Genomic DNA, 15,345 nt, shown 5'->3' on the forward strand with positions numbered 1-15,345 from the left:
TCAGTGAGAACATACCTCCTTGCCTGGCCCATGGTCCTGCCATGAGGACACACCTCCTCATCTGACCTGTGGACTAGTCATGAGAACACACCTCCTCACCTGACCTGTGGTCTAGTCATGAGAACACACCTCCTCACCTGACCTGTGGTCCAGCCATGAGAACACACCTCCTCACCTGACCTGTGGTCTAGTCATGAGAACACACCTCCTCACCTGACCTGTGGTCCAGCCATGAGAAACATCTCCTCACCTAGCTGTTGACTAGTCATGAGAACACACTCTTCACCTAGCTGTTGACTAGTCATGGGAACGCACCTCCTCACCTAGCTGTTGACTAGTCATGGGAACACACCTCCTCACCTAGCTGTTGACTAGTCATGGGAACACACCTCCTCACCTAGCTGTTGACTAGTCATGGGAACACACCTCCTCACCTAGCTGTTGACTAGTCATGGGAACACACCTCCTCACCTAGCTGTTGACTAGTCCTAGTGATGAAAGAGTTGTTCTTTCCCCACAGCCACACCATCGTCCTTTTCTCTCCCTTCCATCCGCCTTGACTGCGCCTGTCTATACTGGCTCTACCTCCACCTCTTTGACACTGAGTTATAACCCCCACTAATGACTTCCCTTTCCCAAACAGGCCACCATACATCAGCACACACCTCTGGGTACAGACATGTTTAATGGCAAGTTGATGTGGAGCTTTGATTTCAGCCCAAAGCTCTGGTTGATAGCGCCCCAGGGAGGCAGTTGGATCTCAAAGTTCCAAGGGTCTGGGATCTAACGGTGATGGTTCTAATGAAACTTCCTGTCCTGCCGGGAGTCCTGTTCCTCATGAAGATTACCATGGAGGAGCCTCACACTCTGCGGTGGCTAGCGGGTCCTGTCACTGGTCATATTTTCACTGGTGCATATTAGATAAAGAGCAGAGATCTTCCTCAGCCAACATTTTTGTTCTACCCAGAAGAGGACTTCGAGACAAGGCCAGTATTTAGGTCCTGGAAATCCTCTAAAAAGCTATTTGGAGTTGAAGGTTGAGGAACTGGAGCTGGAGAAGGAAGGATGTGGGAACTTCATGTAGACACCTGTGCTGGCTTGTCACTCATTAAGAAATTGTGGGTGCTGAACAGCCCTTGAAGTTAGTGAGCAGATTGAGTTCTGTAGTCCCAAATTTCTAATATCCAGAGAAGGGGGAGGGTCCTTCTTTTCCAAGCATATGAATTAATCTCTTGCTGTGTGACAAAGTATAACTCCTTAATGGCCAGTTTCTGTGTGGGCAGGAATCTGGGTGTGGCTTACCTGGGTCTACTGTTCATGGTCTTAGAACAGGGCTACTTTCCTTTCTGGAGTTTAAGGGCCTCTTCCCAGTGCATGTGATTGCTGCCAGAATTCAGTTCCTGTAGTTACAGGACTGGTAACCCCAGTTTCATACCATAGACAGCAAGCATCACAGCTCTTTCCTTTCAATGGTGGCAAAGTGTCTTTTTCTAGTCTGTGCAGAGTCCCATGTGAATAATGTGACACTAGTGGTCAAGTCCCATCACCTTTGCCAACAATGCCACCAATTCAAAGGTGGGACTTCCTACAAACATTGCATCTAATATAGCCCAGTCAAGATGGAACATCCTGTTCCCTTTGCCTTATTCTATTGGTTCAAATAGAGCCTAGGTGCTACCCACACTGAAGGGAGAATTTCAAAAAGCCTGTGAACTCATGGGAGGTCATCTAAGGGAGTATTGCTATGCTGAGTATTTATCTCATCCATATGGAAGGAGCTCGAGGAGACATGGAAGAAGCAGCCACTGAGTTGAATGAAGATGTGTTGGGGGAAACAGAGCATCTTGGACCTCTCGAGCCAGAGGATGATGGTAAGGAAGTCAATCACATCACCATATCACTGGTCCCTCTTGGCCACTCAATATCATACCTACACCATCTATGTATCAGGTACATTCTTCCAAGTCACCAACCTCCTGAACATCATGGACAGTGAATCAGCAAAGACAGACACCACAGGGCCGGGACTGGACATGCGGAAGACCTTGGCTTCAGTGATAATCACAGAGAAGGCTACCACTGACCCCTGTGTGGTGATGAACGCTCTCATCCGATGCCTGCAGGTTCCAGAGGTAAAGACACCTCCCCTCAACACCTCTTCTTAGTCCAGGTACCTTTAGATGCCTGGGAGTCCACCTACCATTCACACACCTTTTCAACCACCATGGACACAGTGTTAGGGGTCATGATCCAGAGATGGGTGGCAAAAGAGACACTCATGCTTTGGGGCCATTGGGGTTAGGAATTTCATTTTTGAGAGGCATCTGTGTGTCTGGTGTTGCAGGATTGGGAGTCACCTGGCTGGGGACACTGGTCTCAGGATTATCTGGTGTTGCCGTTAGCTCAGGTTGTCAGAGGACCATAACTGGTGTGATGAAACACCAGAAATATATTTTCTTTCAGTTCTGCATCCTAGAAGGCCATAGCCAAGGTACCCACAGATAAGGCTTCTGCTGAAGCTCTTCCTGGCTTTCTGACAGCTGTCTGACACCATCTTTATGGTTTTTCTTCTATGGAGAGAGGTGGGCAGGGAGCACCAATTTTTCCAAACATACATCAGTCCATCAGATTAGGGCCCCACCCTTCTGATCTCATTAAATCCCAATTGACTCCCAAAGGCCCTTATCCAAAAGCCATTCAACTGTATTACATCAACATATAGATTTTGAGAGAATCCAAGTCAGTCCATAATATATTTTGTTTTCTACCTCAAAAGATATGCATACAGGCAACCGGTGAACTAATCCTAGGAGGTGGCTACTGCTGGGAGGGGCAGGCTCTATATTATTAGTCATCCCCAGATCTCAGAGCATCAGAAAGCACAGGAAAGAAAACATGATTATTTACCAGTCTTTTCATGCTCTTTATGTATAATGTGAAAATTGCACATAATGCATATACATTATACCTTGGTTTTGAAAGGTTTGTGGGCCAGGGACACTTAGGAAAATGTCTCAAAGGCTACTTAAGGGGCAATGATAATAATTATAAAGGCTGAGGACTTATGGCTGAGGTCTAGAGCCATGAAGTACTTACTGAGCAGTTACTATGATCTCATTGTTTCTCTGTGTTCAGAGTTCAACACCTAGACTCAGGAAGCTGCATATAAAATCACCCTTATTCCTTATGGGTGGCTCGTCATCCCTGATTGGATACGGGCCATCAGGCTGGCAAGAGAGCTCAGTCAGTAAAGTGCTTGCCTTGTAAACACAGAAGCCTAAGTGTAATTCTCAGAACTCACACTTAAAAAAAAAAAAAAAAAGAATGTGGTGTGAATTTATAATCTCAGCAATCAGGAGACAGAGACAGGAGGATCTCTGGGTCTGGATGGGGAAGCAAGTCTAGTCTACATGGCAAGCTCCAGGCCAGTGAGAGACACTGTTAAAAAAAAAAAAAAAAAAAAAAAAACCAAAGTGAACAGCGTCTGAAGAACAACACCTAAAGCTGTCCCCTGGTCTCCATACACATTCACGCACACATGCACACATGCCCTTCCCCTACATGCACACATGCCCTTCCCCTACATGCACACATACACACATGTACACATGCCCTTCCCCTCCACGCACACATGCACACATGCCCTTCCCCTACATGCACACATACACACATGTACACATGCCCTTCCCCTACATGCACACATGCACACATGCACACATGCCCTTCCCCTACATACACACAATAAAAGTCATTCTCAAATGTAATTACCCAAGGATGGTCTTGGGCACACAAACCATCTGTCCAACCCATCCTAAATCAGGTCACCTTATGTGGTGCTAAATGCTGCCTACATAGAAGTTGCAGGGGAGAAAGAAAGATGTCCTTGAGTCCTTGGCCAGGGCAAAGGGCAGGGTGAGCCTGTCCCTTTGGCTCTCAAGCCTGACAGTGTTTAGTATGTGAAAGACATTGTGTGTTGACCGTATGACACCTGCCTGGCTGAATATTGACTGAGCTGAGAGAAATAATTTGCAAATCTTACGGGCAAGGAGTGTTGGATGAGTGGGCAGAGTTGGGAAGGACTGGAGATGGAGGAGTGGAGATCTGAGACAAGATGGCTGGAGAAGGGCAGATCCCTTTTCTAGGTGGACCAAAGAAGGGAGGAGAGGCAGGGAGTGGAGACGGCGCTGCTGGGAGAGGCTCTGCCCCTCCTGTCACCTGCCATGCTTGTTCCCAGATTTCTACCCAGCGCAAGGTGAACATCTACAACATCCTGCAGGAGATCATCCAACAGGAAGGGGAGATGGAGGAGCGCTGCATACAAAGGCTGGTGGCCATCGCCTCCAAGCAGATGAGAGATATCACAGAGGTAGTGGGGCCTGGATTCTTCCTTCTGAGGGCCCAGGAACTGAAGACAGAGACATGGGACTGAGACAGAGTGAGCCTAAGGGAGCCAGGAGGGTGGTAGTGGTGTCTCTCTTGTCCCCTGCAGATGGAGAGTTTCGAGACAGCTGAAGTGGCCAGCGAGACTCTGGTGGCTCTGTCCCGAAACCACTTCAGCTTGGTCATGTATGAGCTGCAGCATCATCTCAAGCCCCTCAACCTCACGGACGAGTTTGTCATCGTCACCTTGGCCAAGCTGGCCAATGGCAATGGTAAAGATCTGAGATCCCTACCTCGGTCCCTGGCCAGTTCGGGTTGACCCAGCCCCCTCCCCCTCCCACACACACACACCCTCCGCACACCTTCTGCTCTTCAGTTTATCTGTTTCTGGCTCCACCCCTGTTTCTCTTCCTCTGTGACTCCCATCTGTGCCTAGTTCTCACCACTAGGATTCCATTTGTGTTTCTCACTCTTCCTTTCTTTGTTCTCTCTCTCTCTCTCTCTCTCTCTCTCTCTCTCTCTCTCTCTCTCTCTCTCTCCACACACACACACACACACACACACACACACACACACACACACACACTGTTTTCTATCTCTCTACCTCCATTTCTCGGTTTATTTTCTCCTTCTTCTGTCCACCTACAGAAACACACTGAGCTCTTGGCCCAGATGTGCCTGTGGTGGATGCTGGGTCCCAGTGATGAGGAAAACACATGTGGTTCCTGTGGGACACATGTGGTTATGGGTCCCCAAGCAAGGAAATGAGAAAAGAAACATTTATGAGATGCCAGCTGTGAAGAGGGCCGTCAAGTTGGCTGAGACCAGCAGAGGGGCGGGCTCTTAGTAAGATAGCCATATTCTAGCTGAGACTGGAAGATGGGAGGAAGGCATGTGTGTGGAGAACATGATGGAAGAGAACACCCTACTTGTTGAGAACACCATGTGCAAAGGATATGGGACAAGAAAGAACTTGGTTTCTCTGAAGGATGAAGAAGTACAGAGTAAGGATGTGGGCATTAAGTGAGGGATGCAGGCAGGGCCAGAATCCCCAGGACTCTAGGCTTCATTAAAGGCACAGTAAGCTAGCAAAGGTTTCTAAGCTGCAGTGTCTGATGGAATTCGGGTTCCAGGGGAAAAACTCTGGCCACTGTGTAGATGGACAATGGTGGGAGGTACCCAGTGGGAAAAGGCCGTGCTTCGGCTGGGACATAGTCACTAGGTAGTGGACAGCTGTAAGTGGGCCCTTGTTGATGGGACCTGTCACTGCTCTGAATGGAGCAGTGAAGGAATTGGGCACTGGGAAGTAGAGAATCACTCCCGAGACTGGAAACACAAGGAGCGAGTTTGAGTGTTCCAGGGAATGATCTGGTTTTGAGAGAGGTCAACAGAGAGGCTAGGAAGGAATGTCATTTCTGTCTGAAGAGGTCAGAGATCAGGTCTGGCTGTGGCCTTTCTGTGGCTTTGGCTTGCAGTTGGGTTTCAAAACCACTGTCACTCAGAGAATAAGAGGGACCCAGCCTGGAGAAGCCCTAATGTAACCTCTTAAGAGGCACCCCAAGAGCACCTCAGGGTGGTATCAGGGTCTGGGAGGAGAGCAATACAGATGTTCCTCAATTTACAATGGGACTACATTCGGATGGACCCATGAAAGATGAAAATATCCTTAGTTAAGATGCGCTGAGCCTGATTGACGTGCCAACATCCTGGCTTAGCCACACAGTAGACTGAGCGTAGTCTTTCTCTGTAGGGGCAGGTTGCTTAGGGCTCTGAAGGAGGGGTGTCTACATCACTTATAGGAAAAGGTCCAACATCAAAGGTGGAAGCAAGGGCAGATAGCATTTGCATCACTGTGAAGTCAGGCCACTGTAAGTCAGAGTCACCTGTAGTCCAGAGAAGGCCAGGGTACCACATGGCCACTTCTTTAGAGGAGGCAGTTGGAGGAGGGGGAACATTGCCTGGCATGCTGGGAATGGAAGCCTGGCTGGGAGTTGAGGGGAAAAGGAGCTGGCAACCGGATGGCCCAGGGGCACAGGAGCGCCTAGGCCTACAGTAAAAGACCTGGAAAGCAGGACCCAGCTAGGGAGGTGAGTGGAGAATGAGTCAATTATTAGAAACACAATTTTAATATAGAATCTGAGGAAGTGTGGAAGAGTGCTCTCATCTTGAGTGAAGGGACCAGATTTGGAGGGAGGGATGGGTCTAGATTCTGGGGTCCACCATGGGACTCTCTCCATGTCTGTAAGTCCCATCTGCTGTATTTCTCTGTGGATCCCCACCACATCTGCCAGCATCCATCCAAGAACAGACAACGCTGAGTCTTCACAGACCTATGCCGGGGAGACAGACATGCTCCCTGGCCAGGACCCTCCCTTTCTTTCTGCATCGGTGGGGCTCCTGCCCCCCTCCTCTGTCCCTCCACTCTTCCCTGCTCCTCCTCCCATGCTTTCCCCCCTGCTCTTGTTTTAAATTCACTCTTTCCAGCCATGACTGACCTCAGCCTATTTCCTGCCATCTCAGCCACGGCAAAGGGTTTCCTGGTAAACCATAGAGTCTGACAGCTGTAGGTGGCAGGGTCACCCTCTCTGCCTTCTCCCCTCTCACCTTTTCCCTGTGGCCTCTCAATGTCCTACAGTGTTTGAGTTCATGCCGTACATGGGCATTACCTTGGCCACCATATTCACGATGCTGAGACTTGCCAACGAAGCCAAGATGCGCCAGGTGATCTGCAGCGGTGCGTGTCCCATGCGGGCCTGGGGGTCAAGCTTTAACAGGGCATGGGCGGGAGAAAGGAGGGAAGGGATGGGAAGAGGGCGTGCCGAATGAGAGGTGTGTTGTTTCCCAGCCCAGTGGCTGCTCAGTCTCTTACTTTGTTTGGTTCACACCATTTGGTTTCTGTTGCTGTGGTAAACACCATGGCCAAAAGCCACTTGAGGAGGAAAGGGTTTATTTCAGCTTACAACTTGTGAAGGGAAGTCAGGGCAGGAACATGGAGGCAGAAACTAGAGGCCATGGAGGAAGGCTGCTTCTTAGCTTGTTCCCCATGAATTGCTCAGCCTGCTTTCTTATACAACCAAGGACCACCTGCCCCAGGGTGACACCCTCCCATAATGGGCTGGGCCCTCCCACATCAATTGGTAATCAAGAAAATGCACCCCCCCTACACACACACACACTCTCTCTCTCTCTCTCTCTCTCTCTCTCTCTCTCTCTCTCTCTCTCTCTCTCTCGCACGCACGCACGCACGCACTCACACACACTTGCCTACAGGCCAGTCTGAAGGAGGTATTTTATCATTTGAGGTTCCTCTTCCAGCTGACTGGAGCTTGTGTTAAGCTGATAAAACCTAACCAGTACAGCGCGTGGTCTGACCCCTTGGAGGCAGATGGTTGAGGCTTGTAGGTACACTTTAGAAGACCATGGTCCTAGCTGTGACTCAGTGTAGCTTGCTCTGTGCTTAAGCATTTCAGAGGAGGGTGACTGGCAGCATAGGAACAGGCAGGGATGACGTCCTTGGAGGCTGGTTACATCTGGTCATCTGGCCCTGTGATTTGGGTATTTGACACTAGTTGGGGCCCCAAACCCCCAATGCCTAAGAAAAAGAAGGTGCTGCGTGTTTGCCTCTGTCCTTATTGAAATCACAAGATTGTGGCCTCTGCTCTGACTCTGCAGCCCCAAGAGGAAGGGCGTAGGCACGCCTGTGTGCTCAGTGCTTACATGAACATACAGAATTGGGGGGGGGGCGCTGCGCGGGGTGAGCAGAGCAAAGAGGAGGGGGCTCAGGAGCCCACAGGTGAGCAGGGGAGGAGAGGCTCCAACCCCTACCCCTCTGGTCCCACCTCCTGTCCCGCTGCTGGCAGCCATGGAGACGTTCTGCGAGACGGTGCAGTTTTACCTGCGGCACCTGGAGGACAGCCTGTACCCCGTGATGACCGAGGACCAGTTTGCCGTGAAGCTCTTCCCAATGTACCGATACTTCGTGACGGTGTGGCTGCGCCACCAGGACCTCGAGGTGAGACCTGCTGTGCTCAGAGGCCCCTGCGTCCCCTGTGTCACACTCCCCACAAGGTGCTGCAGGGCTTCGGGGTTCAGCCTCATTCCTGGAGCACCAGAGACCCTGGGACTCTGTGGATGCTGGATGGAGTGAACTCTGGAGGCTTGCTCCAAGGGCTAGACCTTGGCCGCGGCCCACAGAGAGCTTTCAGATGAGGTCTCGAGATCTGAGGGCACTTGCTCCATTCCAGGCGACCTTTGGACATCTTGTCCATGAACACTGTGTTCATACCAACTCTCTGAGGCAAGACCACTTTACAAACAAGGAAATTGAGGCACAGAAAGATTTAGCACCGGCCAAGGTCAATTGACTTACGAGTGGGACTCCCATCTGATCGTCTGGCCCCACTGCATTAACCACGGTGGGGCTTCAGGGTGAAGCCTGGGCACCGTGTGATGCTGGCGGGTGTTTGAGTGGCAGCTGAGACTCCGGGGCCGAAACTCTGGGGCCTCACTTTCTATGCAGGTGAAACTGGGGGTCATCAAGTCTCTAAGGCCCATGCTCAGCCTTCTTCTGCCCAACGATGACCTGCGGGAACAGGTGTATGACTATATCCCCCTGCTGCTGGCCGAGTTTCAGGGTGGCCTGGAGGCCCTCTTCATCACCCAGGTGAGGGAGGGCCAGACTGAAGAAACCCTGATCTTCAAGAGTCCACAGGGTGCCAGCAGGCCCGACGCCTGTGCCCGACATGGCACTGGGGGACCTGATACTATCACAGATAAGCTGTGATTTCAGGTTGGAGGATCTCAAAGGGTCCAGGAGGCCATGGGGGGTGGGGCATGGCTTTCCTTTAGCTTTTTAGGGATACTGTAACGAAGACCCTTGGGCTGTTTGGACCCTTGAGCAGTTATACCCAAAGAGACTTTATTTCTAAGAAAAAGGGCACAGCCTAGAGCTCTGGGTGGAATGAGTTCACTAACATGTGTGAAGGGGAGACTGAAGAGCCCGGGAATATGAAAACAAAATTTTACACTTGTAGCCCATACACATATTCCTGAGGGTCTTAGGACAGATGGCCGCTTTGACCCTTGTCTCTGAATTCTCCCAGGCAGGGGAAAGGCATTTTAAATGAACCCATGCCTATGCAAACATTTTAAACTTACGCCCTGTAATCAGAAGTCATAAATCCTGGATCCCCCTCCATCTCAGAAGCACTCTGAGAGTGCTAGCTAAAGTCCTGAGACACTGAGACGCCCGAATGCCATAAATCCCAGTGTGTACTCTCTGCCCTTGTATAACATGTGGCTATAAAAAGGAGCCTGGAGCCCTTCCTCTGGGCTCCAGAGTCAAATGATTCTCTGCAGCCCTGGCTCGTCAGATTTTCTTTTCCTGTGGTGTTTTTTTAAGAAATGCTGCTTCTGGTTTTTAGACTTCAGTGTTCTGTTCCCTGGCATTTGTGCAATTCTGGGACGCAACAGAGATTTTTCAGGCTCTGGGTGGAGGCCTGGCCTGGGCTGGGGCACAATGAAATATGGAACAAATGGGCAGGACACAGGCCTTTACTGTAAAAGCAAGGGGCAGAAATGAACAGGACAGATCAAGGGAGCCACCTGTGAATATCATTGTGGATGAAGAATAGACTCCGAGTCACACACACACACACACACACACACACACACACCAGTGAACAAGAGAGGTGGAAAGATCCTTAAATGCTTTCTCAGTGGCCCAGAGCACACTCAAAGTTTATTGGGCACAGAAGTCATCCAGGGCTGGTGGGAATGTAGGGTCAGATCCAATCCTTCTGAGAGAAACCAAGCCTCTGCATCCAGTCATCTGGAGTGGGGTTGGGGTGGGCCCGGGGAACCTGTATGGTACGTGACTCAGTGGCCTGCCGAGTAGCAAGGAACCAGAGTGGAACAGTCACCTGCAGCCTTCTGCCCATCCCTCTTGCAGGTCTTGAGGCAGATTCTAGAAGCATCAGTCACCACCAACACCCCCATCCCTCCGATGCTGCTACACCCCATTTTCACAGAGCTGCATGTCCAGGTGAGGACATTGAGGGCATCCCCCAAGGCGGTCAGCAGGAAACTGCACAGGACATGGCTTTCCCCTCCCCACTGCATCCTGCTGGCATGCAGACTCATCTGGCTGGACTGCCCATGTGGCCAGTGCCCTGCAAGGCCCTAACCCTCCCTGCACACTGCTCCCTAGGTGTGCACCAAAGCCCCAGCTCAGCAGCAGTTCAGCAGCCAAAACCTGATGGAGATCGTGCACTGTTTCATAGCCCTGGGTGAGGTCTGCAGGGACCTGGGGAGGCCCAGCCCCTTGCTGAGTGCGGAGCCTGAGGCAGAGCCTGTCAGCCCTGACTGACTGTTCCTTCCGCCCTGCAGCCCGCTCCTACCCCAAGGAGCTGATGAAGTTCTTCTTCAGCCAGGTGGAGATGAGCAAGGAGGCTATCCGTGTGGGGACACTGGCCCTCATCAGGGCAGTGGTGAGCGCAGATGGTGAGCCAGCTGGGGTGGACAGGCACCACGGGCAGAGTGTAGGGGGAGAGGCAGTGGCACTCCTGTCTGAGACACTGGCTCTCCGTCCTATTTCTGTGGTCACGGTTGGGTGGGCCAAGTCTCTTGATTGCTTTGTATTTCTCAACCTTGAATGTAGCCAGCACTGTGGCCCTTCCATATCTCTGCCCTCTGAGCTTGATTTTCACAGTTAGCCTGAATCCTGCAACTGACCTCCAACTCTCTTGGAGGCTGGTTGTAAGGTTGGCCTCAACCTTACAGGTATAACCCCAAGTCCACAGACTTAGCATTTACCTTCAACACCTTCTTCTGACCTTTGCAGGCACCAGGTATACACCATGTACAGACATCCATTCAGGCAAAATGCTCACACACATAAAATAAAAATAAACCAAACAAACCATTATTTCACAAATTGTTTGGGGACTGGATTTGCTTGTTACTAGCAAGGGGCCACAGGAAACCAGCTCTTCACACTTCAGTGATGGGTTCAAATTGCTAAACAAGTCTGGGTGCTTAGTTGGATAGGGACCAAACCTTGGGTTTAACAATCTTTTTGACAGTTGTCTCAAGGCAATAATTACCCAAAGATAATTGGACTAGGATATTCATTAAATCATTGCACTAAAGTAAAACATTAGAGTACCTGGATGGAGACCAGGGCAATGGCTCCATGGGTAAAGTGCTTGTCATCCAAGCATGACTACCTGTGTTCAGACTCCCAACACTGTAGGCAGACTTTTCTGTCCCACCAGCCATCTACCAAATAGCCACACAGCGACTTAATATTAATTGTAAATACTCGGCCCATAGCTTAGGCTTGTTACTAACTAGCTCTTACAACTTAAATTAACCAATATTTCCTATCTACATTCTGCCATGTAGCAGCACCTTTCTTCAGCATGGCATGTTCATCCTGCTTCTCCTGGTGACTACACCCTTCTTGATCCCAGCGAGCTCTCCCCTGTCTGCAAGTCCCACCTAATCTACTCCTGCCTAGCTGTTGGCCATTTAGCTCTTTATTAAACCAATGAAAGCAACACATTTTCACAGTGTACAAAAAGACTGTTACACAACACAACACTCCTGTAAAAAGCTGACTGTAGCAGTTTATGTCTATAACCCATGCTGGGGATGGGGGTCAGAAAAAGTGGATCCCTGGAACTCATTGGAAAAAAAAAACCAATAAGGTGGAGAGTGATAGAGGTAGACATAGGGCACGCACTTCCGACCTCCACATGTGCATGCATGGGTGAGAATGTGGTTCTGGGAAGAAAAGGCTGTGTTCGGGGAGAATCATGAGAGTTCTAAGACAGTGACTCTAAGACTGGTCTGTGAGAGGGAATTGAATGTGGTGTGTCAGGGACAAGACTCCTGATGTCTTCCTGAGCCATAGTTCCCCAGGCTGGTCTTTCTCTTTCAGACCCCAAAATGAACATTAAGACCATCTACCTGGCCATCCGGGTGGTCAAGAACACTCTTTCTGACACTCGGTCTAAGGTAATAGGAAGGGGACCCTGCCAGGGTAGCTAGGGTTGAGGGTGGAGGCCTCAGATGGAATAGTTCTGAGTGGAGACAAGGCAAAGCTGAGCCAGTGAGAACTGTTGGTCTGTCGCTGAGACGCTCCTTATCTAGGACCAGGGATTTTCAAAGCAGTATGCTTAGACTCTGCCTTGCAGGGAGCAAAGGTCACTGGACACACAGAGTTTATGTAGTAGTCTTTACTGCTTGTCAGAAAAGTAACTGGAGGACATTCTTCCCCACACACCCTCAGCTAGCTAAATACCACCGTCCTGGGCTGCAGGGCAGCCACAGCTAGCTTGGAATGCTGCTCAGGCTGGGGAAGCAGCACCAGGGCAGAGATGCTCACGGACGCTCTAAGGAGCATGGAGTGGGGCATGTGTGTTGGGAATAGATTTAAACAGAGCTGGCTCCAAAATCTGGAAGCCACATAATTACTAGTTTTGTAATTTTTGTAGGTAAAACCCTACCATAGTGTGTTTTACTGTGTACCTGAGGGGGATGAGAGGGAGCAACGGGTCTCCCAGCCGAGGCTGCTAAGACCAAGCCACTAACGTGAGAATGGGATGAAGATGTCTATGAGGAAAGGGGTGATGGCCAGAATGGAGAGTAGCCAGGGATCGCCTGGAAATCCCTTCCAAGTAAGAGCACCCACAGTTTCTGGGTGTCTCATGTCACAAGATTATTAGATGCAGATCTCTATGGCCCTCCTCAGCTGTCCCCACCCTGTCCCCACAGGTACGGATGGCCATTCTACGAATCATTGGCCAGCTGGTTTTGTCAGGCTTCCAGGAAAAGATCAAAGGCTGGGGTCTGAAATATGTGTCTGTGCAGCTCACCTTATCTACCTACAAGCTGGTGAGTGGCCCTCATGGGATAACTGCACTTTAGAAATGGATTACCAAGTGCTGAACAAAGAACGCTTCACTGAGTGCCTGTTTGGACCTGTGTGGGGTCATAGTTACCCTGCCGGCATGGACTAGACTTGTGCAGTCTCCCAGGAACGAGGCCCAGGCACAACTCTTAACATCCTAGGACCCAGTGTCTGGGCAGGGAGCAAAGTAGACTACCCCTGAGACCATGGCCAGTCCCTACCTGCAGGAATGTCTTGGTTCTGTCTTCTAGACAAACCGCCGGGAATGCTTTTATCAGAGGGACTTGGAAGAGAAGATGGTCCACAAAGTAACCATGGATACTGTGAAGATTATAACTTCTTCTATCAGTGGCATGACCAATGTGAGTCCACCTTCCACCTGGTGGGCTACCATAGGCATGATGATGGCTCCTGGCCACATTTTGAAGGCTGGTAGAGGAACCTAGCTATTCTCCATCTCTGAACCCCCAGTGGCTAGAGCGGTGGCTGGCGTACAGTAGGTCTCGGTATGTAGCATTTGCCTTTTTGCCAGAAGTATGCCCGTTATTTTAAAGTTCCTTTGGGGGACATTCTACAGTTCAGTAAGTGCAGGCTCGATATGACCTCAGGGGTCCCAGGTTACAGGAGAAATAAGTGTACCAGATGAGACACAGCAACAAGGCAGGGGGAAAAAATATCAAGACAGCATCAAGAAAGGAATGAGTGATTGATTGTCCAAGAAGTAAAGCCATAGGCAGGATGCTTCCTATCCAGTGGCAACCAGAGATAGGAGCTAGAAGGTGCAGGCTGCAGGGTGCAAGCTGGAGGGTGCAAGCTGGAGTTGTAGGCAGTGGAGAAAGCTGTCATTTTGTGGCAAAATTTCTTTTTCTGAAGTGTTCTGCTCTTCAGGCCTTTCAACTGCCTGCATTCAAGGACAATCTTCTTTATGGATTGGACTTTCATCACAGCTGTATGCAGACATGTGCAGAGTCAGGCTGGACTAGTATTTGGTTTAATAAGTGGGTACACTTGCCCCGACAAGTTGACCAATAAACCCGAGTATCACAACTGGCAAGCGCCGGTGGATTAACTTTCTAGTTAGCAATTCAGAGACTCTGGGACCTAGAGGAAGGCCCTGGTCAAAGGATGTACTGGATGTAGAGTACATCCAGTACTGGATGAGGCTACCAGGGCTGGGTGGATGCCATCTGGATGCCTCTGAAAAAGTCCATGGTGGGCAGGAAAGTCAGTTGAGGGCCAAGCCTGTGAGTATTTTAGATAGATTTACAGATAGGGTCCATACCTACCACAGCTACCAGGAGGGAGTCTACAGGGTTTTAGCCTGGGTGGAGCCTGGCTAATACTGGGGGTGGGGTGGGGCAGCATAGGATACCTCTAACTGATCCCGGGTCCCCCTCTCCCCATCTCTGCCCCAGGAGTTCTGGGTGAGGCTCCTCTGCTACATCATGGAAACGGACTACACAGAGGCATTGACTCCCATCTGTATCAGTCTCACGAACCTGGCAGAGAACCAGATTCATGGCAAAGACACAGAGGCTGGAATGGCTGGAAAGAGCAAGCATGGTGGGTGGCATCCTAGTTCAACTAGTGGGAAGGGGCAGGTGGACTGGCCCTTTGTGACCCTTCTCACGGTGTCTTTATCAACCAAATTTCCCCTTCTCCAGGAAAGGTCCAGAATCCTCCCTGCTGTGTCTGGAGAGGGGTTAAACCCTGCAGACTCCCTCCTGGCAGCCCATTCATCACATCCCCACCTCTCCAGATCTCGTCCTGGGCAGGGACAAGGAGGGAGCTGCTCCTGAACCCAGCTCTAGTTGTGGCCTTTGTGGGTCTTTGCCCCGCCCAGCTTCTCTGAGTCATCTCGAGGAACTGTGGCATCCCAATCAACTCTTCCGTCAGCTGACCCTACTGTGGTCCACTGTCAGCACAAGCTCTCAAGTGACCAGGCCCAGCTACATCATGTCTGCTCTCCCGCCTCCCTACCACTTCCGGTCCAGGGGCTGCTCTCTCAGCCTGGGCTTCACAGGGTCAGGCATGACTTGGAGCTTTAGGGG

At 50.5% G+C, this 15,345-nt stretch overlaps 1 protein-coding gene across 2 annotated transcripts in view; it reads left to right on the plus strand.

Moving 5' to 3' along the window:
* Positions 1–782: 782 nt before the first annotated feature.
* Mroh2a (maestro heat like repeat family member 2A) overlaps positions 783–15,345 on the plus strand; it is a 39,031-nt gene continuing 24,468 nt past the window's right edge. For both annotated transcript variants that reach the window (XM_028876174.2, XM_037210089.1), the window contains exons 1-15: positions 783–986; positions 1,776–1,871; positions 1,951–2,132; positions 4,235–4,366; positions 4,490–4,652; positions 7,016–7,114; positions 8,241–8,392; positions 8,900–9,043; positions 10,331–10,423; positions 10,589–10,667; positions 10,768–10,881; positions 12,323–12,399; positions 13,159–13,278; positions 13,546–13,656; positions 14,710–14,857. In XM_028876174.2, the coding sequence (XP_028732007.1) occupies positions 1,790–1,871; positions 1,951–2,132; positions 4,235–4,366; positions 4,490–4,652; positions 7,016–7,114; positions 8,241–8,392; positions 8,900–9,043; positions 10,331–10,423; positions 10,589–10,667; positions 10,768–10,881; positions 12,323–12,399; positions 13,159–13,278; positions 13,546–13,656; positions 14,710–14,857 (1,696 nt within the window). In that variant the 5' untranslated portion in view covers positions 783–986; positions 1,776–1,789. The remainder of the gene's footprint in view (positions 987–1,775; positions 1,872–1,950; positions 2,133–4,234; positions 4,367–4,489; positions 4,653–7,015; positions 7,115–8,240; positions 8,393–8,899; positions 9,044–10,330; positions 10,424–10,588; positions 10,668–10,767; positions 10,882–12,322; positions 12,400–13,158; positions 13,279–13,545; positions 13,657–14,709; positions 14,858–15,345) is intronic.

The sequence above is a fragment of the Peromyscus leucopus genome, chromosome 13, assembly GCF_004664715.2.
Source record: "Peromyscus leucopus breed LL Stock chromosome 13, UCI_PerLeu_2.1, whole genome shotgun sequence".
In the NCBI taxonomy this organism is placed as follows: Eukaryota; Metazoa; Chordata; class Mammalia; order Rodentia; family Cricetidae; genus Peromyscus; species Peromyscus leucopus.